The 23464-nt window shown below is 38.6% G+C and overlaps 2 protein-coding genes and 1 long non-coding RNA gene across 9 annotated transcripts; 1 reads left to right on the top strand and 2 right to left on the bottom strand.

Annotated features, from left to right (window-relative positions):
* Positions 1-3770: 3770 nt before the first annotated feature.
* Positions 3771-8738, top strand: LOC133715266 (uncharacterized). Of its 3 annotated transcripts, XR_009848970.1 has the most exons (4): positions 3771-3939; positions 4111-4243; positions 4687-4750; positions 5484-5755. It is a non-coding gene; the product is annotated as an uncharacterized LOC133715266 (long non-coding RNA). The 3 variants fall into 3 exon arrangements; XR_009848971.1 differs by lacking the exon at positions 5484-5755 and adding an exon at positions 8285-8738 and having other exon boundaries at positions 3771-4243; XR_009848969.1 differs by having other exon boundaries at positions 3771-4243.
* A 136-nt stretch (positions 8739-8874) lies between these two features.
* On the bottom strand, positions 8875-20773 carry LOC133715265 (uncharacterized). Of its 2 annotated transcripts, none has more exons than XM_062141698.1 (13): positions 20348-20773; positions 19546-19735; positions 18681-18750; positions 14645-14841; positions 13572-13647; positions 13407-13490; positions 13244-13323; positions 11617-11743; positions 11214-11273; positions 11061-11111; positions 10795-10953; positions 10080-10212; positions 8875-9332 (listed from the first exon to the last, which is right to left on the bottom strand). In XM_062141698.1, exons 2-13 carry the CDS (start codon positions 19707-19709, stop codon positions 9163-9165), a joined length of 1371 nt encoding a protein of 456 aa, XP_061997682.1. In that variant the 5' UTR covers positions 19710-19735; positions 20348-20773; the 3' UTR covers positions 8875-9162. The 2 variants fall into 2 exon arrangements, with proteins under 2 accessions (XP_061997682.1, XP_061997683.1); XM_062141699.1 differs by lacking the exon at positions 20348-20773 and adding an exon at positions 19876-20300.
* Positions 20774-21371: 598 nt separating this feature from the next.
* LOC133716071 (non-specific lipid transfer protein GPI-anchored 14-like) lies at positions 21372-22516 on the bottom strand. Of its 4 annotated transcripts, none has more exons than XM_062142811.1 (3): positions 21926-22516; positions 21745-21853; positions 21372-21597 (listed from the first exon to the last, which is right to left on the bottom strand). In XM_062142811.1, the coding sequence occupies exons 1-3, from the start codon at positions 22299-22301 to the stop codon at positions 21561-21563; spliced, it is 522 nt and encodes a 173-aa protein (XP_061998795.1). In that variant the 5' UTR covers positions 22302-22516; the 3' UTR covers positions 21372-21560. The 4 variants fall into 4 exon arrangements, with proteins under 4 accessions (XP_061998795.1, XP_061998794.1, XP_061998793.1 ...); XM_062142810.1 differs by having other exon boundaries at positions 21372-21603; positions 21926-22513; XM_062142809.1 differs by having other exon boundaries at positions 21745-21837; positions 21926-22511.
* Between the last annotated feature and the right edge of the window lie 948 nt (positions 22517-23464).

Here is a 23464-nt window from a genome sequence, read left to right on the forward strand (position 1 = left end):
GGATTGCCCTTAGTTGACCCAAGGAGTCCTTACTACATCTGATCAGACTGTGGGACAGACCACTGTGGGTACTGCTAGTACAGGTTCTCGTGGCAGTTTGTCAGGCAGGAGCAACACTCAGCCGGGTCGAGGACAGAGGGGGCGTCCAGTGACCCAGGCCCGTCTTCATGTTATGACCCAGCAGGAGGGTCGCACTGCACCGAACGTCATTATGGGTACGTTAATTATTTTTGGCCAACCGGCTTTCATTTTAATTGATCCTGGAGCCTCTCATTCGTTTATGTCTAGGAGGTTTTCTTTCTTTGCTAATGTGCCCTCATCTCTCCTTCTTGGAGAATGGCATGTTGTTTTACCATCAGGAGAAATGCATAGAATTGAATGGGTATATCGTTTTTGTGGAGTGTTTGTAGAAGGAGTTTGTTTAAAGGCGGATTTGATTCCATTTGAGTTAGTGGAGTTTGATGTAATCCTGGGGATGGATTTTCTTCAGATGCATCATGCCTTAGTGGATTGTTTTTGTAGTACGGTGTTGTTTCGGAGTCCGGGTAAGCCAAATGTCACCTTTTATGGTGAACGGGAGGTTCTCCCATGTTGCATAATCTCAGCTTTAATTGCTAAGAAGATCTTGAGTAAGGGTTGCCAAGCTTATTTGGCACATGTGGTGAATACAGATGCAGAAGTTATGGACCTTAGCCAGATTCCGATTGTTGTTAATTATCCAGATGTATTTCCAGATGAATTGCCTGGTTTGCCCCCGGTGCGAGAGATAGACTTTACCATTGATTTACTTCCTGGTACAACACCCATCTCTCAAGCACCTTATAGAATGGCACCGGCGGAATTGAAGGAGTTGTATATACAGTTGCAGGAGTTAACCGATAAAGGATTTATACGACCTAGTGTATCTCCTTGGGGTGCACCTGTGTTGTTTGTGAAGAAGAAGAATGGTACCTTAAGTCTTTGTATTGATTATCGGAAGCTGAACAGGGTTACTGTAAGGAATAAATATCCCTTGCCCCGCATTGATGATTTGTTTGATCAGTTGAGGGGCGCTAAAGTATTCTCAAAGATTGATTTGAGGTCTGGATATCATTAGTTACGAATTAAGGAGGAGGATGTAGCAAAAACTGCTTTTCGATCACGTTATGGTCATTATGAGTTCCTTGTTATGCCTTTTGGGTTGACAAATGCATATGCTGCTTTTATGGATCTCATGAACAGAGTGTTTCGCCCGTACCTTGACCGCTTTGTGATCGTGTTCATTGATGATATTTTGGTTTATTCTAAGAGTGAGGAGTTACATGCTGAACATTTGAGTATTGTGTTGGAGACTCTAAGGATAAATCAATTGTATGCTAAATTTAGTAAGTGTGAGTTTTGGCTTGACCATGTGACATTCTTGGGTCATGTTATTTCAGCTGCAGGTATTAGCATTGATCCACAAAAAGTTGAGGCGGTGTTGAATTGGGAAAGACCTACCAGTGTGACGGAAATTCGTAGTTTCTTGGGTCTTGCTGGTTATTATCGACGTTTTGTGCAAAATTTTTCTAGAATCGCCGCTCCTCTTACCAAGTTAACTAGGAAGGGTGTCAGATTTATTTGGTCTGAAAATTGTGAGCGGAGCTTTCAAGAATTCAAGAATCGTTTGACTAGTGCTCCAATTCTAGCCTTGCCTGATGATAGTGGGGAGTATGTAATTTACAGTGATGCCTCTAGACAAGGTTTGGGTTGTGTTTTAATGCAGCATGGTAACGTGATTGCTTATGCTTCTAGACAGCTGAAACCGCATGAGTTGAATTACCCAACCCATGATTTAGAGTTGGCAGCTATTGTGTTTGCTCTTAAGTTGTGGAGGCATTATCTGTATGGAGCCAAATGCCAGATTTTCACAGATCATAAAAGCCTCAAGTATGTGTTTACGCAACCAAATTTAAATTTAAGACAACGAAGATGGATGGAATTGATCGAAGACTATGATTGTACCATTGAGTACCACCCCGGTAAGGCCAATGTGGTGGCGGATGCACTCAGTAAAAACCCCTCTGTGACTTTGTCATATTTAAGGGCCACTCGTGTACCGCTATTGTCAGAGTTGAGGTCTACTGGGGTTGTGTTATCGGTGGATGAGGTTGGTGCTTTGGTGTCTAGTTTTCATGTGAGACCAGTGTTCATTGATAAAGTACGGGGAGCACAACCTCTTGACCCAAGAATTGAGGGGATTAAAGAAGGTGTTCGTGGCGGTTGGCAACCTGATTTCTCTATTCGAAGAGATGGGACTTTAGTGTTTGGAAAAAGACTTTGTGTTCCTAACGATGAAGAGCTTAAACAAGAAATACTTAATGAAGCTCATAATTCCGCATATGCTCTGCATCCTGGTGGTACAAAAATGTACCGGACTCTCAAGGAATACTATTGGTGGCCAAACATGAAAAGAGAAATTGCAGCCTTTGTGAGTAAATGCTTTGTGTGCCAACAAGTGAAGGCGGAAAGGCAGAAGCCGTCGGGTTTGTTACAACCTTTGCCAATTCCGGAATGGAAATGGGAACATCTCACCATGGACTTTTTGTACAAGTTACCTCGTACCCAGGATGGTAATGATGGTATTTGGGTGATTGTGGATCGACTCACCAAATCAGCTCATTTTCTAGCGGTTAAAGAAACTTTTAGTGTAGACAAGCTGGCAAGACTATATGTGGATGAGATTGTGAGGCTTCATGGTGTGCCCGAGTCCATTGTTTTCGATCGCGATGCCCGCTTCACATCAAAGTTTTGGAGGAAGGTTCACAAGTTTATGGGAACAGAACTACGGTTTAGCACCGCTTTCCACCCTCAAACTGATGGGCAATCTGAGCGAACTATACAAACTTTGGAAGACATGTTGAGGGCGTGTGTTCTACAATTTAAAGGAAGTTGGGATAAGCACTTGGCTTTGATGGAGTTTGCTTATAACAACAGTTATCACTCGAGTATTGGTATGGCTCCCTACGAAGCTTTATATGGGAAACAGTGTAGGACTCCCTTGTGTTGGGATGAAGTAGGAGAAAGACAACTTATTGGTCCTGAAATTATTGAAATCACAACAGATAAAATTAAGGTGATTAGAGAGAGACTCAAGACGGCTCAAAGTAGACAGAAGAGCTACGCTGATAACCGCAGAAAGCATCTTGAATTCCAAGTTGGTGATTGGGTATTTTTGAAGTTATCTCCTTGGAAGGGTGTGGTAAGGTTTGGTAAACGTGGGAAACTTAGTCCAAGATATATTGGTCCCTATGAAATTGTGGAACGAATTGGTCTTGTTGCTTATCGCTTGGCCTTACCCCCACAACTATCTAGATTACATGATGTCTTCCATGTATCCATGCTTCGCAAGTACATAGCTAATCCTTTACATGTGTTACCAGCTCAACCCATTACACTTAGAGAAGATTTAACATATGAAGAAGAACCAGTACAGATCCTTGATCGCCGTGAGCAAGTACTCCGAAGTAAGGTTATACCCTTGGTTAAGGTATTGTGGAGGAATCATCTCATTGAGGAAGCTACTTGGGAACCAGAGGAGCAAATGAGGCAACAGTATCCACATCTTTTTCCATGACAGGTACAATTTCGGTAAATTAGGAAATTTATTTGAGAAAAATCGAGTTCGTGGACACGTAGTTTGTTTGAATCGGAGTTTTATCAGGAGAGTTGGGGCTAGAAAGGGAAAGTTACTGTTCATAGTTTTGTTATTTTTAAAAGGGGAGTTTCTAATTGAGGAAAAGAGGAAACAAAAACAGAAAATAGGAGAGAGAAATCGGGAGAACCCGATTCCAACCCCCCCCCCCCTTTCTTTTGCCGTCCAACCCATCATCTTCTTCCGGCGATTTCTTCGCCGTCCGGCCACCCCAGGACAAACCGTTCGGCTTGGTGTGATCCTCTCCTCCTTCTCTACCTAGTCATGTAAGTTTTTCCTCTTGGGTACCATGGATTCTTGAGTTTTGAAGAGGAATTTTCAGAAATGGAAAAATTGGGTTTTTGCCTTGATCTTCAGTTTTCCGGCGGTTCCGGCCAGATTTCTTTGGGTTTTTGGTGGCTGGGACGATGCTAACCTTCATCCCTAACCCCTTGCAGCTTGTTTTGATCGGTGGAGGAAGATTTGAAGCTGTTTGAGACTGCGAACAGTCCGTGAACAGTAACTATCGAATTCTTGGGTTCTTGTTTGATTTTTCTGGATATTCCTACTTGAATTTGGTTGTTGTTGCAGGTATAAAAATTGTTGGAATTAATCTTTGAGTTTTGTGTTAGACTTGAGGTTGTTGGGTATTGAGATTTCTTTGGAATTTGATGTTGATTATGGTTGTTTGATGAATATGGTTTATAAATGTTTTGGGTTAAGTCTCTTGGTAAAAGGCTATGGTTGAATTATTTTGTTGGGAGTTAGAGAGGAGATTGTGATTTGAAAAGGAAACATTAAGAGAGAATTTGGAGATTTTGGAAAGAGAATTATTTATAATTTGGTGGTTAGTTTTAGTTAAAAATTGAATTTGTAAGGAATTCCGAAATTCGAGAGTTGCATCCTAAATTGAAGAATTGGTTGTTAGAGGGAATTTCTTTTAAGTAATGAGTATTAATTTCTAAAGGATTAAGCTTTGACTCTTAGATTAATTTCTTATCGAGGTTAAATTATATCCTGTCCTTTTGCTACAGGACGTACTGATCCCTCGAGTGAGGAGGACACGGGCAGGCAGCAGGGTTAGCTGCGAGACTCACCGTGAGTGGATTTTTATTTTATTTAAATAATGCATGCAACATGGTATTAAGTTTTTATTTGTATACTATTTGAGTAAATGTGATCTTTGTGAAAAGAGGAGAATTTAAAGAAAGCAGTTGACAAGGAGGCTATCTTTGGCGCATGCGTATATTACCTAGTTGGCAGTCCCTTCTAGGTAATAGTCTGGTTGGCAGTCCATTCCAGACTATATTCCGGTTGGCAGTCCCTTCCGATGCGTCATCTGGGTGGCAGTCCCTCCTATTTCGGTTGGCAGTCCCTTCTGATGCGTCATCTGGGTGGCAGTCCCTACCAGATGGCATGAGGTGGTTAGTTGGCAGTCCCTTCTACCACCGCCTCCTATTCCGGTTGGCAGTCCCTTCCGATGCGTCATCTGGGTGGCAGTTCCTACCAGATGGCATGAGGTGGTTAGTTGGCAGTCCCTTCTAACACCGCCTCCTATTCCGGTTGGCAGTCCCTACCGATGCGTCTGGGTGGCAGTCCCTCTCAGATGGCATAAGATGACTAGGCAGCAGTCCTTTCTAGTCATCGAATGAGTTTTTCTTGAAACAGAATGAGTTGGAAACATTGTGAAATCTTGCTGCATGTTGGTTTTGTTAACAAGAGAAATGGGGAAGCATTCAATTAATTGTTTCATAACTTGTTTCAGTTTTGTCCACTCACTCTAACGGTTTTTAAATGTTTTCCCCTGGGCCCTTCGTTTTCAAATGCCCAGATTTCAAATTGGCCGAGATCGCGTCCAGGAACTAGAGGCTTGGAAATCAGCGCTTCCGTTTTGTTCGTAGGTTATTACTTAACCTACCTTGTATGATATCGGCTTAGTTATGTAGAATTGCTCTGATAACCCTTTCAAATTTGGAGAATGTTAATGCTTGAGAAAATGTTATCTTTTGGAGGTTAACGTGAAATTCGTACTTCCGAAATGTAATATATACGCTTGGAATGTAAATGTTAGAATGTATCTTTGTGTATGAGTTTAGTTTTAAACATGTCTAGGTTTTGCAAATTTTTGGGTAGCTCATTTTAGGGGAGGTTTTGCCGATTTTTCGTCAGAATTTCCTTTAAATGGGTCCCGCAGGCTCGTATCCGGGTTTCAGGGTGAAACTTGAGTCGGGTTCTGTCAGTGAATACATACCTCGCTCCTCCTTCTCGAAGAAAGTGATTGGTTCCCAACCAGTTTTGGCCATTTTGGCGGATTGGTCATAGCGGATGTTGAACACTTCTTTTGGGTGGTTAGCACACTCATAACGCTTTCTTGCTCTGTATGACAAGCTGCCTATGAAAGCACCGCCATCAATGGTGTTAATCCGCCGCATTGGTTCTATATTGGCGACAACCGGCGGCGGTTGTCGGACTTTGTACTGCTCCAACTTTCCATCGCGGTATAATAATTCAATTGCCATTTCGAGAGCATTGCAGTCGTTGGTGTTGTGACCGCTATCTTCATGGTGTTTGCACCATTTGCTAGTGTTTCTAGGTTTTCCTACCCTGTGGTATTTTCTTGGGGGTGGTGGTGGGATTTGGTCCTTGCACTGATCATATATTTTTTAATATGACGTCGTCAAGACTGTAAAGACCTCAAACTTTTGGGCATTTGTAGCGGACTTATTGTGGCGGTTGTCGCGATTATCACGGCGATCATTGTGAAAAGATCTGTTGCCCTTGTTGTGATACTGCTGATCCTTTTGTTGCTTGTCTTGGTAGTTGCCTTGCTGACATTCCTTCTTTTTGTCATTGGGCGGTGTGGTGATGTTTGGAGTGGTGGTGAGATTTCCTTGTTGGAATGTGGTAGGTTTGGGGGGTTTTGAGTGGAGTTCGTGGTGGTGGTGGTGTAGCGCCATAAGTGTTGTATTCAGCTTGGGCATGTAGGATGGCCTCATTCATGACGTAGTCATATGTGGCGTTTGGACAATTACAATTGAGATGGTATAGAAAACTTGCCTTAAGGAGTCCCTACTTGAAGGCTGTCAGCGCTATTGTTTTGTCAAGATCCTGACATCTCGATGTGGCGGTCCTCCATCTTGTGACAAATGATTTTAACGACTCATCAATACCTTGGTTGATGTTGAATAGCTGGCTGGAGTTGTGGTACCCATCCGTCATGAGGATGAATCATGACAGAAATGCATTTGACAGAGTGGAGAATGAATCCATGGAACCTAGCGGGAACTCGAAAAACCAACTCATCGCCTCGCCATCCAACGTTTCGCTGAATAGGTGACAGAGAGTTGCGTCATCAAATCCCTTATTATTGGTTACTTTTTTGAATGTGTCCATGTGCACAAATGGATCTGTTGAGCCGCCAAATTGGGGGGGGGGGGGTCTTTGCATATGTGGGCCTGACGGTTTGCAAAATTCTGGCGGTAAATGGGCCTGGCCGCGCCTCAAAGAGTGGATTCTGTGCCGGCGGTAAGGTTCCAGCCTCATCTCTGAGCAATCTTTCCTCTAGGTCCTGCATTTTTTCCAGTATCAAGGTGGTAGCGTCAACAGTCGGTCTAGGCATGTGTTGTGTTGGTACCACTATCTGATGTCGGGGTGCCGGTATGCTTCCGGTTCCCCTTTGCTGATCGGCGCTGAATGAATTATCGTATTGCGGCTGTGAGTCCGCTACTTGCTCTTGTGCCAAATGTGGCGGTGGTGTCGGTCCTAATCCTGCTAGTTCAACTGGGTTTAGGACGACACCCATTGGAATTACTAGTATCGGTGCTGCTCTTGTCCCTATGCTCAGACTGAGCCTTGCGCTTTGGGAGTGTTCACTTTGAGTTGGTCGTGCATTTGTTCCTAGCGCTTTCTTCAGCTCGTCAAATTTTGACAATAGTGTCGGCACTTGATTTTGAGCTTCCGCCTTTTCCCTTCATTCCTTTTCTCGCTCTCTGTTTGCGTTGTGTAAGTCTGCCAAGGCTATTTCTAACATGGCAGCAAGATCCCGGCCTTGTGCTTGACGGCTCATGCCAGTCTGGTTTTCCACGATAAATTGTGTTGGGAGCACCTCGAGGGTGTTGAGGTTTTGACCGTCAATGCTGATTGGTGTGGTGAATAATTCACGGTTGACGGTTGCTGGAATGGTAGGGTTGGGCTGAGGGTTGGCGGGTCGACTTGCTTGATTTTCAACGCCATCGCCACTTCCGCTAGCCATGGTAGATTATAGGGAATGACTCTTAGTTCAAAAGCTTCCCACAGACGGCGCCAATGTTAATGTTCAGAATACCACCATATGATGTCGGCTTCCGATAACGTGGACGAGGGTCCAATCCTCCGATATGTAGAGAGTTTGATGTCAAGAGAAATACAACGGCATCAAGAGGGGAGACCGTGGTTGGTGGTCTTCGCTCCTCCGATGCTAAAGTTAGACGATGTACTTATATTAACAAATGTAGCGGTAGATAGCTATTAAATGCGTAATGAATGAAGAGAGAGAAGTGGACCTTTTATAGGTGAAATAGTGAGTTACCTCACTCTTGTTTTCGATGTGGGACTGTTATGCTTCAGTTTGTTGAGTTTTGGTCCTTTTTGCAGAGATGACTTTGGGTGGCGCGTGTCGGCGCGTCGAGGCATATTTCGGCCTAGAGTTGGCTTGCCGGTGAAGGTTGTCTTGCTGTGTTTCCAAGGGTCACACCGTTGAAGTCATTCCGACAAGGTGACATGGTTAAGTATGAGTGCTGATTATGGCCGACAGATGTCATGCATGTACATCTAGTTCGATACTTCAACGATTAGCAATTTGGAAGAAAATTTTCATAAGTGAACTACTCATGCATACATAAACATCTAACGGTTAATTTTCCGTAATATAATCTAAAAGTGGGGTCTCCCAAACCGTTGATTAAAAAATTCTCAACCAGTCCTCATTTTAGTGATACTCATTATAAGAATTTCTCAATATTATATAGTAAGTTGTAGTAATTTAAAGTGAAATAATAAATATTGAATCGCTGACAATTTCTTAAAATTTACTTTAAACATCTTTTTCATTAACCCATTTATACATTCTTTGTGCATACCATACATTGCACATTGAATAACACGAATAACTTAGAAACACAGAGGACCTATGAGGTACAAAATTTTCACCATCTTCATCGTCTTTCTATGTAGAGCTCTGAGTGTGTCATTAAGAATTCATTAAACCAACTTTGCTGATAGATGAATGAGGGTACACGGACAACGTCCCTACAGTTATGCGAACAATGCCTTTCACAAAATAATTAAAAAGGACAAATAAAAGGGGCGTAAAGAATTTCATGGCTTTGGTGAAATGACCAATAGCTTAAAAAAAATCTTTGCCTAACAGTAGAATTAGATGCCTTCCAAGCTTTTTGTCAAGCATGTGCTTTCAACAACAATTGCCAATACGTATCAAGGAACTTTGCATAAAATTGGGTCACTAGCATGATCTATATCAATAGAGGCTCCATTAGAGGTTTGCAGCGAGCAGAGTGGAGGTTCATCGAGTATGTAACAGCCACTGATACAAGTGAACAAAATGCCGGAACAAGACCCAACCCGAATCTCGTAACTGATATGTAGACATGATTAGAATGGATATTCTGTATGACTGAATCACCTGCATTGTGGTTGGAACGACAGATGTCATGATTAACTCACACGGACTGGCGAGTGAGATATATGCAATTATGAGTTGTCCTTTTTTCTTTTTTTTTCTTCCCTGATTTGGCCGAAATTTCTCATAATGCCCATTTAACTTGGGGTACTTTTCAATAACTGAAGGGTAATATAGTAGATATCTATATAAAAAAAAAAAATTATATATATATATTTTATAAAAATAAAAAAATAAAAAAAAACCTCCCACTTTTTTCTATGGAATACTTCCCATTTTTTCTGCAGATAACTTTCCCACTGCCTCTCAACTTACCACTATTTTTTGTTTTCAAGAAAAAAATTATTGATGAACTCTTCCGTAGTTTGTCATTCAATATTAACAGTTTAATATTATCAAATTATCACCACACCCATGGGTCATATCTTTTCATTCAATATTATCAATTTATCACCACCTACTTCATGACATCAACTCATGTAATCCAATTACATTTCTCATGAACCCTTCCACAGTTTCAATACTCCTTGAGCACCCTACGTGAGGATTCAGAACCAGTAGTCCAAAAATCTAAAATCAGTTTTTAGTCGTGACAAATCTGACAAAGTAAATTTTCATAACCAATCATGAATTGGTCCAACTGGATTGTGACTGAAAACCCTAAACCAATACTGCCCTTGAGAGTTCTACAAAAATAGATGAGAACACTTGAATTTAATATAGGAAACGGTCCAGAAAATTGTAACTTACTTTGATACGACTGAAGAACAAATAAAGCAAGCCCACATGAGATTTTGTCCAAGAAGCTGAATGATCCACAAACAAATGCACAGCCATTGAGATCTGTATCAATTAAAACACTTTGCATGCTTACTCCGGTCACCTGTTGCATGGAAACATGATGTGACCTCAATTATCAGCAGTCATAAGCAAATATGGCTTAGCAATGAATATATCAAAACCATTAGAATGATCTCTATCAAAAATAAAAAGCCTTAATTTTGATGATAGTATTGAGCTTCAGGCTCAGGTTGTAGATAAAAGTAGAGTGAACTTTTATTCCTGAAAGTTCACTTCAGTATAAATACATTGTTCCTATTGGTTTTGAGTCTAAACATAACCGACACATCTATCATATTTTATATTTGAATATAATATGACAATCAGCTGGCAGAGATATATGATATGATTTAACCTTAACATGGGCAGTGTGTGCCTGTGTTTTTATAGTTGTTCCAAGTATTGAAAGCTGAACAGACAGAATAAAATGACTTAACTGATTATATTTCAGAATTTAGAGCATTAGAGAGAGAGAGAGAGAGATGGTTTTAAGACTGGGTATTATTGCAAGTCATTATTTTCTTATCTAATGTACTTTTTTAATTATTTATTTCCAAGTAAAAAAGGTATTATTGGAAATTTTGGTAGATGATGGGAAGATCATAGCACCAAATTCATATCATACCATCATTAAAGCATTTGCTATGCCAATAAATATAGATATAATGTACATGAAAGCACTCAAGCTTCTAGGTAGAAGCAGGATCCCTGCACCACAAAATATCCAAATAATAGCTCCAGCTGAGTAGTAGGCCTTCAAGAATCCGCCAGTCCATTGTATCTCCTAGAATATGAATACTTATCTGTTAAATTTAGACCAATAGACTAAAATGCAAACGAATCGCATATAAAACAAAATAAATAAAAAGGACACTGAGTTTTCTTAAGGACCTGCAATATCACAGATACGAGGAAGCTACTTATGTAGATGATCGCAGGAACCTACTCCCATCATTTAGACAAGTAGATAATCAGACTTCCATCTTTTGAAACATAAATAATTTCTACGATCAGAAGAAAGAAGATGTTGAACTTTGCATGTACCAGAGCTTTAGCCGATTGTGCCATCTGCAGATCATCTATAACATAGAATGCAAGATATGCCTGAGAAAAACAAAACCATGTAGGTGTAAGAACTGAAAAACAAAACCAACTTATATTTTAGTGGGATAATATTCCTACCAACGAAGGGTAAGTAGGAATCTATGGTTTGCTCCTATATGGTCTAAAGTTTGAATCCCCTCACAGCACCTACCTAGCTCTTTGCTAAAATTTCTCGTCTCCTAAAGATTGTAGGGCTCAGCACGAGGTCCCAATTTCGAGCCCCAGTCCACAAAGCAGGTTTGGAAAATTTCTGGGTATAAAAAGAGAAAAAAAAAATATTCTCGTCTGAAATTAAAAAGAAACACCACAAAGTGGTAGCGACTAGGGAAAAGAGTCTGCTGACCTGTGAAACATTAACCACTAGTCTGGTAAGCACATAAACAAGAGCAACCTGATAATATAGCACTCTCTTGAACCAGTACGTCCATGGAATCCTTGAAGAATTACTTCCTTGTACACCTACCTTTAATCTGCATATGTAATAGAACTGATTGCTGAGATTTACTAACTGCCTATTTTGCAAATGGGGAAATGATAAATAAGATCATTTGTGTGCATAAACTTTTCCCATCTAACCAGGGGACCAAGCAATTTTTTTCCCAATCAGACTTGACTGCAATGCACTATAGCTGCAAGTGTAATTATTGATGCATTGTGGCATTGCAGTATATCATAATATTGACTTGCTTGTACTTTTTTTTTTGGCTCGTGTTACAAGCAAAAAGCTGTATGACATACATTTAGAAAGAAATTGAAAATCTGAATTTTTTTTCAATACAGTAAATTACTGCACTGCAATACATTTTTGAGTAAATTACATATAAGGCCGTATTCCTTATAATGCCCACCATACTTTTTTTCTATCAATAAGGCCACCAAAATATTATAACTTCTATACTTACAAAAATACCGCCACATTTTTAATTGACAAAAATGCCACTATATCTGAAAAACTACTGCTAACTAACCAAAAAGCTACTGTAACTCTTCAGAAAAGCTACTGTCATTCTCAAAAAGAATTTTTTTTTAAATAAAAAAATAAAAAGTTAAGCGTCACTCTTCAGAAAACTGCTCTCACTCGTCCAAAAAGCTACTACCACTCTCCGGAAAAACTAGTACAATCTTTTGAAAAGTATAGCCTAAAAACCAAAAGCTATAGCTAACTAACCAAAAGGCTACTATCGTTCTCCTGAAAAGCTAGTCATTCACAAAGAGAAAAAAAAAAAAAAATTACTTCCACCTTTCGCAAAAGCTACTGGCATTTTCCAACAAGGTACTGCCCCAAACCGAAAAGTCACTACCAAAAAACCGAAAAGCTTCTATCTACTAACCGAAACACTACTGCCACCAACTGAAAGGCTACTCCCATAAACCAAAAGTCACTTTCGGGCCAAACTCAATCCAGCCAGATATCTACTGTCCGATCACCTTCCAACAGCAGACCGGTACAACTCTTCAGTAAGTCTACCCATGCCCACTGATTGTTAATCCAATAAGATGACCCTAAGCGTAAAAGACCCTTAAAATAATTATAAAAGAATGATTTCTTTTTTTCAGGTTATTAAAGATGTAATACAGGAATATTTAAACCCAAGATCAAAAAAAGATATGCTGACATGAATAACACCATATAGAAATTTCTGAGTTCTGGTACCAATCAATGTATATATGGAAAGAACCGAAAGCAATACTAGAAAAGAGGGGTAAATTAGTCAAACCGAAACAATTATTCTTAATTAAAATTATTTATACGTTCAAAGCCTGAAACTATCTCTCTATGCCAAAGAATTAACCCTCTACATTCTAATTCGAGTCAATGTAAATTAAATAAAATCAACAAATCCTTCTGAAATTATATCAATGGTATATAAAATCAACATTTTGAAGAATATCATGAATGCCAAATATAAAATAAAAAATTAAAATTAAAATTAAAAATAAATAAATAAATAAATTTAAAAATAGCAAACCTTGGCTCTTTGGTGCCGAGTTGAAAGATACCAACAAAGCAGCATCCTATGAAGATTGACAAATATGCAATCCAGCGGTACTGCTCATTTGTTAAAGTGAAGTGACCAACATGCTTGAAGAGAGACTCTTAATGGGTAGATCAATGCTTAGAAGTTAAAATACCTGATTTTCAATATCGGCATGTGTTCTTGCTATCGTGACAGCAAAGATTATAAAAGCAACCGCATACAAGCTCAGGTTGGCAACCTTAAGTAGGTTTCAAAAAATTTGATTAATGCATGCAAACTAGAAAAACTGGCGAAGAAGTCACTTAAAAAGGAAGCTAACCATAGTAAAAGCATTCCGACAGCTAGCGAGCACCACTCTGCTTGTTGAATTCAGCGTAATGCAATTCAGCATAGACCTTCAATAGGACGATTAATTTTCTAAGTGATTAGATTTTACAAAAGGCCTATAGAACATGGCAAATCATTTTTAATTCATCTTACAGAATCCTTCCGTCCAATTAATGTAATCAACTCTTAAATATAAAGCCTCTTAAGTAAAAACTATTATAAAAGATGTAAATATGAACTGGAATTATCTATTGTAGGCAAGTGTTCGAGCCTTCAGCTGAAACAGAAAAAAAAAAAAATACAGTGGGCAGGTTTCCTGTCAATGACTACTGTTCTTGCCATAACAACTAGTTGAGTACTAGAGAATGAAGAGTCTTCATGTTCCTTCTACAGTTCCTGAGAGAGAGAGCCGGGGAGAGGGGAGGGGTGGGGGGGTTGGTGGGGGAAGAATCCCCATTGTTTTCTTTGGATCAAAATGATTAGGTTCTGCATCTTCATAGGCAAGGTCAAAAACATGTCGACTGGAGCTGGACGATCAAGAGTTGATCACCACTGAAAAGTCAAGGCTTAGTCGACCGTAGGATCTTTGATTTTGCGAACTGGGTTTTCAAAGAGTTGTGCTAGCTTCAGTTTTCCAATTTGGCTATTTTCCCAAGTTGGGCTTTCAAGAAGCAACACTAGCTCTAGCTTATGGGAGAGTCTTTTGAATGATGACCTTTAAAGTGGAACCTCGCAAGCTGGACATTGGGATATCCAAGCTCAAGCTTGAAGGGGATGTTGAAAAATCCTGTGAAAATAATAGAGTAGATGGTAGGCAATTTTCTCTGACTCATCGGATCTAGTTTCATACCTGTAGTCAATATATTGTATTTCCATGTAATCTCTAATAGAAAGAATAAATCAGACAATTGATATGCTTCCTCTCATATTTTAGCACTTATCACCCCAACAATTTCAAAGTTTTAATGAGAAGTTGCAAAGAGATTTTGTTTTTCAGCAACACTGTCTCTTATCAATGGTGATACATTTTGCAGACATTTACTGTAACTTCAAGAAAGTACTTACATGTGTGAGACCTGGGTAGCTGCCCAACCCACATTAAAGATAGCAGCAAAAATGCTGTAACCAACAGTTCGCAATGCTGGTGAAGAGGTACCAAAAATTTTACACGGTACGCAACCACCAAAAACAGAAGAAAATGAAACGGCAACCAAAATAGAGCCTGCACCATGCCACAATTTGAAATGTCCAAATCTGTCTATCTATCAAGTAAAGAAACAATCAGAATACGACTCCCAAAAAAGCTGGGTTGCAATTTTCAAAACTGAAAAGTAAACAGAACCCAACAATCTATAGGTAGTGGTATTTCTCATCTACAATGTTTGATGAAGACCCAACTTCTGACGCCCCTCTACAAGAATTAGAGGAAAAGAAAAGGGAAGCAAAAAAAGAAAAAGAGTAATAGACAACAGGCATTTAAAAATGTTCATTAAATTAGATAGTTTCAATCATCTCCGAGATAAATAAGTTAGATCTTAAAAGCCTAGAAGCTTGAATCTTGGATACCCTTACCATAAAGCAAAGCAAACTAGGACCTGAACCCTTCCATCACTTCTTATCCCTGCAGGAAATGTTTTTTTTTTTTTTTTTTTTCAGTTCAGAATGAATTGGTCAGCCGCCTCATCAATCAATCTCCTTTAATTTGCACTGTATTTGGCTTTCCTACGTTAACTGTGGTTTTATATCCCTCGTAGTCTAGGAACTAGCCCCATACTTGTATTATATAAGTTGCCTCATAGAGAAAAGAATACAGTTAGACACTGCAGCCAAAAGCCAAAAGTTTATAGGCTTTTGGAAGAGAATACTTGTATTATACATATTGCCTCATAGAGAAACTGACAATCTATTAGGAGACATCCTCCAGAGTTTCTGCATCATCCTTTCTTTTTTTTACTAGACACTGCAGCCAAAAGCCTCTTCTTGTCTTGGGGTTAAAAAATCTTATAATTTTTAAGTACAGTTGCCAATAGAACTTCCTTCTAAGATTTTCTTTATGCCGTCACACCAAAACAGCACCCCCACCACCAAGATCTCTCATCCCAGAACATTCCACTTTCATTAACCCAGATTGGGCAGCCTCTCAGATCTAGCAGCCATTGATAGGGTCCATATCTGATAAATTATCTTCTTGTCTGGCAGCTGATGTCTTTTGTGTGCCTCACATCATTTATCTTGTCTCAGTGAAGCTGAATTGTGATAACTTCCACTACTGATCTCACATCAAGTCAAGGTGTCTCTTATTAGCCAAAAGCTGTATCAGTTTGTGGATGCTGTATCCATTAGGCCTATCTTCTCCCAATTATGAGACTTTTCTTTGCACTGACAAGAATCTGGTCAGCATTCTCTCAGCACTTGAACAGAAGCTACACTAGCTTCCATGGTTTGGTGCCAAACTTCAGCAGCTATCTGGTCAGTCATCCAACAGTTACTTCAAAAACTGCCAATTCATCCCATCTTCTTTGTCAAATGAAAGAACTCTGTTGTGGGACCTGCACTGTTTTTGAGTACCTTTAAGAGGCCAAGGCACTGTCTGGCCAAATACTACAATTGGTGGACCAGTCTATAACACTGATGTTGTTAACGTTATCTTAAGGAGACCTAAAGAAGATGCAATGCTAATCACAGCCCTTGAGACCATAACACAGTGCCCAGATTTTCTAATTCCCTCTGGTCTTGTCTTCTAAACCGAGAGTCTCACCGTTGCTTATCTTCTACTTCAACACAGCAACCCATTCCTGTGCTGGCTTCTCAAAATTCTTCAACTAATAACAGCTGGCATCCTCAAAATTTGTTGACTTCTACTTCAACACCACAAACTATTGCTATGCTAGCGTCTCATACTCCTCCTATAAAAACTGGTAGCCTCAAACTTTTGGAACTCATCAGAACAACCAGAATGACAATCTAAAATCTCATAATCACCATGAAAATGGTTCCAACAATGTTCCAAGGTGGCTAATCCAACCACTGTTGTAATTGCCAAAACTTAGATCACCAATTGGGAATTAAGTATTGTATGTTGACTCCTTTTACTTCACTACCCACATGAACAAACAAGGTATGACTTTTTGCACGCACTTGATTCGTGGGTAAAATATTTCACTTTGAAAACATTAATCAAAGTAAAAGAACGAATTATAGGACCACTCCATTGGTCCTTTTGGAAGAACAACTCTTTTTATTGGTCTAATGGTTGTTCTTATTTTCCAAGGTTCTTATTTTCCAAGGCCTATGTGAGAATGGTCTCTATAAGTTGCTTGTGTTTCAATCTGCTGTCTTCAAGCTATATCTGCTTCTCTTAAGTCGTTGTCCTTACGGTATATCAAGTTAGGTCATCCATCTAATAAGATTGTGTCAATTAGAAAGTAATTATAAGACCAGAATTTATACTGTCTTTCCTTAAATTTTTATGAAATAAATGACACATTATGACTTGACTTAAAGCCTTGAAACATAGCACACACCAGCTTGTGGCACCAATCAACTCTCCCCATTGAGTGGTGGTGATCTATTACCTGATCGATTGAGTATCAATAACTTGTGGCTTCTCTTCATATCACTTTCACTTGCCTGCAAATGTTGTTTTCACCATGTTAATCAATTTATGAGTGCCTCCCTTGTCCCTCACATAATTGCTGCTAAACACTTTCTTCACTGCATCAAACCTGAATGATGCAGGACCAATAAAGCAAAACTCTAGAACTAGGGTTTATTTGCAACAGTCTCGATAGTTAGAAAAAAAAAAAAAAGGGATTTAGAGTCAAGAAATTAAGAAAGGGATAGGGCTACTAGCATCACACCAGTAGGGTTTCTAGGCATCACACCTAAGGTTAGGTTGCATCACGATCACACAGACCTGGAGAGAAGCAAAAGCTTTCAATTTTTATGAACTCAAATCCGAAAATAAAAGACTACAAAGGCCTCTATATATATAAGGAGGCTAAGATTATTCTAGAATAACTAGGAATATCCCTATGCTTAAAAGAATCCTAAAGAAATAATCCTAATAATAAAAGCCTAGATTTATTTGATCTACTTTCCAAATCCCGACTTAAAATGTTCTGCTCTGAAGTTGGCTTGTCCTTTCATCCCATTTCAAGTTCACTCACTCTTAGTGGCTTGGTGCCTATTCTGATGCTGATGGACTAGCTGCCCAGACAAATGGCTCCTATTTCATCTCCTAGAGCAAAAAGAAACAATCTTCAGAGTCTTGTTCTTCTAAAAAAGCTGAGTAGCAATTTTGTGCTTATGTATATGCTGCTGATACTATCTGAGTTTCTTATCTTCTTCTGACAATCTACAGTTTTCTCCATTTCAACCAATTAGCAAGTCTTGTGATAATCTCAATATCACTTATATGGTGAATAATCTGGTCTTTCATTCTTGTAGCAAACAAATTGAACTTCACTACAAATATATATTGTATCCTTTCTAGTTCTCTTCAAGTCCAGTTCGTTCCATAGGGTTCACATCCAAAACCAATTGGCAATGGATGGAGTGGCCCAAACCCTTATAAACCCATAGGCAAGGTCCCATTTTTCCCATGTGGGATGTATATATTCTCAACAACTTCACTAAGGGTCTCTCTAGACAGAGTATCCAACTTCTTTGGTCAAATATTGTCTTTCCTAGATCATTGGACAAGGGAGTGTGTAAAACCACCTAATTACGCTCATTTCACTCTTACAGTATTACTTGTTGTATATCATAAACCAAACAACTAATAAAAGAAGCAAAAACATAGAATCAAAGCCACATAAATGGCTGCAAATCTGCAAGAAAAAATCCATGTGAAGCATACATGTATGGGGTGCTATTTCGTATTTTCCAGACTTTTCAGAATTCAAGCAACAATGACACTAATTTCATATTTTTGAATCATAACCAACACTCTTTCATCAATACTAAATTTTGAAGAACACTAAAATTGGAGCAAGTGTCAGTATGTATTTTGAAGAAGCAAAGGACCATATAAGAGACATTAGATTTTTATGGTGAACCAAAATTCATCATCACATGATATATTTAAGTGTGAAAATACCAGTTCGCCAGCAAATATGGTTGCAAATCCATCAGCTATTTGACCAGATAGCATTACAGTGGCAGCATACCTGAATAAACAATACAAATTAGTTTCAAAAGACAAATAAATAAAAAATATGGAGTACTCCACAAGAAAGCAGTTATGTGAAGCTCAACCGTTGAACACAGAAACTATCCCATCATTGTACCATAACAATTTGGTAACATAAATCAATCATTTTCAAACACTTAATTTTTCAATGTATTTTGTTATTATACTGCCTCAGACTAGAAAGCAACAGTTAGCAAAGTTTTGCATTTGATTGACATGGTTTTTGTGTATACTCCCTGGAAAATGATTCAGATATTCTAAATCATACTGACAAGGTTCCTCTGTCTACTATTCATCTGACAATTGCAGACAACCCCAAACCATCATTGCCATTTCTCTTAATCAACTTCCTTACTGAAACTTGATTTAAAATCAGTTTTTAATCGCCAATCTCGTTCCATAATGCTTTCCTACCCAACATACACCAATACATCAAACTCTGTATTACGATGGACATTTTCTAATACAAATTTTTAGTTATTGAAAGCTTCAGAGACATCGAAGCTCATTTACAATGATCTGAACGTATGCATGTTTGCATGTATGTAAGCCCTCCTTATCTTTTTCTTTTCTTTTATTCTTCTTCTTCTTCTTCTTCTTCTTCTTCTTCTTCTTCTTCTTTTTTATATTGAAAAGGATGCTTTGTGTAACCTTTGTTCTTGCAATTCAACATAAACAAGAGTGCACATGCCAATGTATGTGCACAATCATAGGCATAGTGGATCAACTCAAGGTAGATCGAAGAAGGAACATGCAAGTACGTAATATGTACCTGGGGGATAGTCCAATATCTGTCAAGAATAACAAGAGATATGTAAACCAACAGGAAGCAGTGATATCATTGAGCATATGGCCCACGCCATAATACATGACAGAACACCTTCCAAGGGGCTTTGTGACTGAATCATCATCATCATCTTCAGTAACATTATGCATTATGGGAGTTTAAAAGTAAAGACAACCTGAAAAATATGCATTACACAGCTGAGAGTTATGTACCTACAACTGCAAAACTTGTTAATATGAAAATTGGAAAGGTTAACAAGAGCAAACAATAAAATGACCAACTTCTACATTTCTTTCTTTATTTCTATTTATTTACTTTATTTCTGGCAGATCATGGTTGTGATAGTTCTCAACTAAGTCACTGAATTGTCCTTGTTTAGCAGAGAAATTAGCAGTTAATCTATAAAAAAACAGAGAATCAGATCTTCACGAAATATGTGCAGAGCAATCTTGTAAGAGGTGTAATCTGAGGTACAGTCCTTTGTGTATCTGTAATCCTCAGAGGCATAGCTAAGACAAGAAAGCAAAGAATCCAAGAGTTTGTGATGAAAATTGAAAAATGATCTTCACCAGTTTTGACAGGCAATGAATGATATGAAGATTCCTTGCTTGCTAATTGTTACGACTAATGATACCACTCCAATAAGTTGAAAATCATAACTGACGGAATTTTACTGATCCTAAAGTGAAACAAACTATCAAGTTTAGCTAGAAGAAATTGAGTGTCCTGCTTGATATTCAACATGGGGAATAAGAGAAATAGGTAGAAAGAATTAAGAATGAAGAACCTGAAACCACCGTTGTTGATTCGCCGAAGAAGAGAGGAGGAAGAGGGAACATATAGGTCGTTGTCCTTGTAGATATTCTAGTTTATAGATAATATATCTAGAGTTTAGAGTAATGTTCTGAAGCAAAGGAAGGAAGAGAGGAAGAGATTGAACCGACCAACCAACCAACCAAGTCCCTGCTTCGCCACTCTCTGCCCATAATAACTCATTTCATCTTGGAATTTCAACTTTCAAGCGGTAGAATCGAAAATTAATATTGTAATAGACAGGCTCCGGCTCAGCCCCAGGGATAGCCTTGTCTTTTCGTCATGCTCTTGCTGTTGCTGTTGCTTTTGCTTGCTGAATGCTCCCGCTACCCGTATTCACATATATTATCAACGCTCACAATTTCACAATTAGCAAGTCAAGTGGGTGGTTGGGAACCTAGCAGTCTATCCTTCCCCGGATTTGAATGGCGGATATGCAAGTTGCAAATTGCAACTGCCACGCAACGTCGTCAAAATGACATCTACAGTCTCCTTCTTTTTTCTTGTAAATATTAATTTGGTTTCTTTTACAAAAAAAAAAAAAAAATATATATATATATATATATATATATAGAGAAAATTGCAAATCCCTTTCATTCATTTAATACTAGTCTGCAATCACATGCTCTGTGTAAGAAAAATTTTAATTGTAAAAAAAAAAAAAAAAAAAGTTATCTGCAAAAGAAAATAGATTCAATGGGTAGTTATTGCAGAGAGAAAATAATGGGAGAGAAAAGTGGAGGTTGTGGGATAATTTCTTTTCAATTTTCTTAATAAAATCTATTTTATAATTGTCCTATTTACCCTTGTGATTTAATTTATTGTCAAAATTTTTTAATCTTTCAGAGTTAAATCTGTCAAAATTTTCAATTTTGACTAACAAAGCCTCTTCTCTTAATAATAGTATAGATATAATTTTACTCCTTTTAATTTTAGTTTTAGTTTTAGTATCCAAGTAAGGACAATTGCGTTGGATAATATATACAAGAGAGGGGATGAATTCATATGACCTGGCGTCAACCGGTCATGATATAATTTTTTTTTCTTTCTTTATTTCTCTATTAGGAGAGTACAATCCATTTCAAGCATCTAGATGAACATGAGCAAAAACTGTATATAACATGAAGGTGAAGCCCCAGGAGTATCCAACCAAAACCATGCCGCCATTCTGTCGAGCTGCCCCGCTCTTAGAACTTATGCCACTCACGGGACCTCCAGCTGCTGCTGTACCTAGCGAGACAAAATAATTTTATTACGAATGAAATAGGAGCTGGGTCTAATTAATTAGTTAACGAATAACGATCACTTGTTCAATCTTGGGCACAGCCCTCAAATTATCTGCAATCTCAATGATATATTTATTGTACGTACTGCTTGGAGTCGGAGCAGCGGTTTGCGTAGAGTTGTTCTGTAACTGATAGAACACTTGAGCTTCTGGTGATTTGGGATCCAAGTGTAGAAGTTCTGCATATGCATCGATCTAATAATCAGCTCAGAAATCAATCTCAGAGACACACTAAATCCATGATGGAGGCCAGGGCATGGGCATTACCGGGACACTTAGAGATATTGGCGGCGGCGTGGCAGACGGAAGGCAGGCCCAAAGCAAGAGTGACATTGATCTGCAGGCCCAAATCAGGGTCGTTGCGATCTTGAATGATAACGCAGAGGCACGTTTTATTTTTGTTCAGGACTTGTTTCAGACCACTGCAACAGTCCGGTGTTGGAGCCATGGCTTCACCCCCAACGTAAGGCAGACACGTGGCCATCCCTGCTAGCTGCTGCGCACATTCGTCGACCGCTCCTCCGTCGACGACTTTAACTGTTGTTGTTGTTGTGGTTGTTAACATTAACACCAGTACAACTACAACTACTGACCTCTCTGATCTCACGGCTGAGTTGTAGTTCTCAAACCCCAACGCGGCCATTTCAATAAGAGGAGTTGGATCAATTCAAACCCACTATATACTTGTGCCTATTTATAATTAAGATACAGAGCTTGATCGAGGTGGTACTGGCCGGTTAGCTCGGACAAAATAAGTGGAAGATGGATCATGATGAATTGATGATGATTATGTGCGCGGGCCAACGACACGGGTAAACAATACAAGAGCTAGCTCAACTTCACCAACCCACTTCCACTTCCACCGAGTAACCAAGGGCAACACCATTAACAATTAATGATGATATGGTCGATCGGTTCCATTTCTTCAATGGAATTGACGACATCATATCATCATTCAGCGTATTCATGACATCATGGATCCACTTTTATCAAAAAATCCCCTACTTAATTTGGTTCTTTAACAAATCATCATGCAATTTCATGGGTGGAGTGTCAGAAGGTTTAGTACAAGTTCTCTAAAATATTTAGCTATTTAACTCTATTTCTAATGCATCTAATAATCAGCTCAGAAATCAATCTCAGAATATTTCATATGATAAAAGGAGATACTTTATGTATATGTGTGTATTTATTTTTTTTTAGATCCGGCCGTGTATGTGTAACTTAGTGATCCACACAAACAAAAGAAATATTTGAGTAGGGGCCTATACTCTATGTCTTCTATTTTATCCATAGTTTATAGGCTCACTTTAAATAAGTGAGCGGTTAGTTCGAATATAAGTGGTCTGTTTCTATGTATCACAGTAGTTTATTACAACTTCTTGATATGTCTAGTTGAAGGCAGCAGAAGGATATGTAATGGTCATCTTGGCATGCGTTAATAAAATCCATATTTCCTTTCAAAAAAGAAATATTTGAGAATTTTTAATCAACCAAAAAAAATATAAAGTTTCTATTGGGACCTCCCTCATTTTTTAATTATTCAATGACATACTGTTACAGACAACAATTAATAAGGAAAATATTTTTTCCCTCTGCATAGATTTTGTTAAAGGAAAAACACATTATGTATCTTCGCCAAAGTAACTGACGAATAGGAAATCAAAGAATTGCAATTACAGCTCAATCAGCATTTACTATCATTATTATAATTGATATTTCCGTTGTAATTCTATCCCTATATAAATGGACTATGAAATGAAATGAGTAGACCAATTCCTATTTACTTTTACACGTTATCAACAC

Source organism: Rosa rugosa, chromosome 6 (genome assembly GCF_958449725.1).
Source record: "Rosa rugosa chromosome 6, drRosRugo1.1, whole genome shotgun sequence".
NCBI lineage: Eukaryota > Viridiplantae > Streptophyta > Magnoliopsida > Rosales > Rosaceae > Rosa > Rosa rugosa.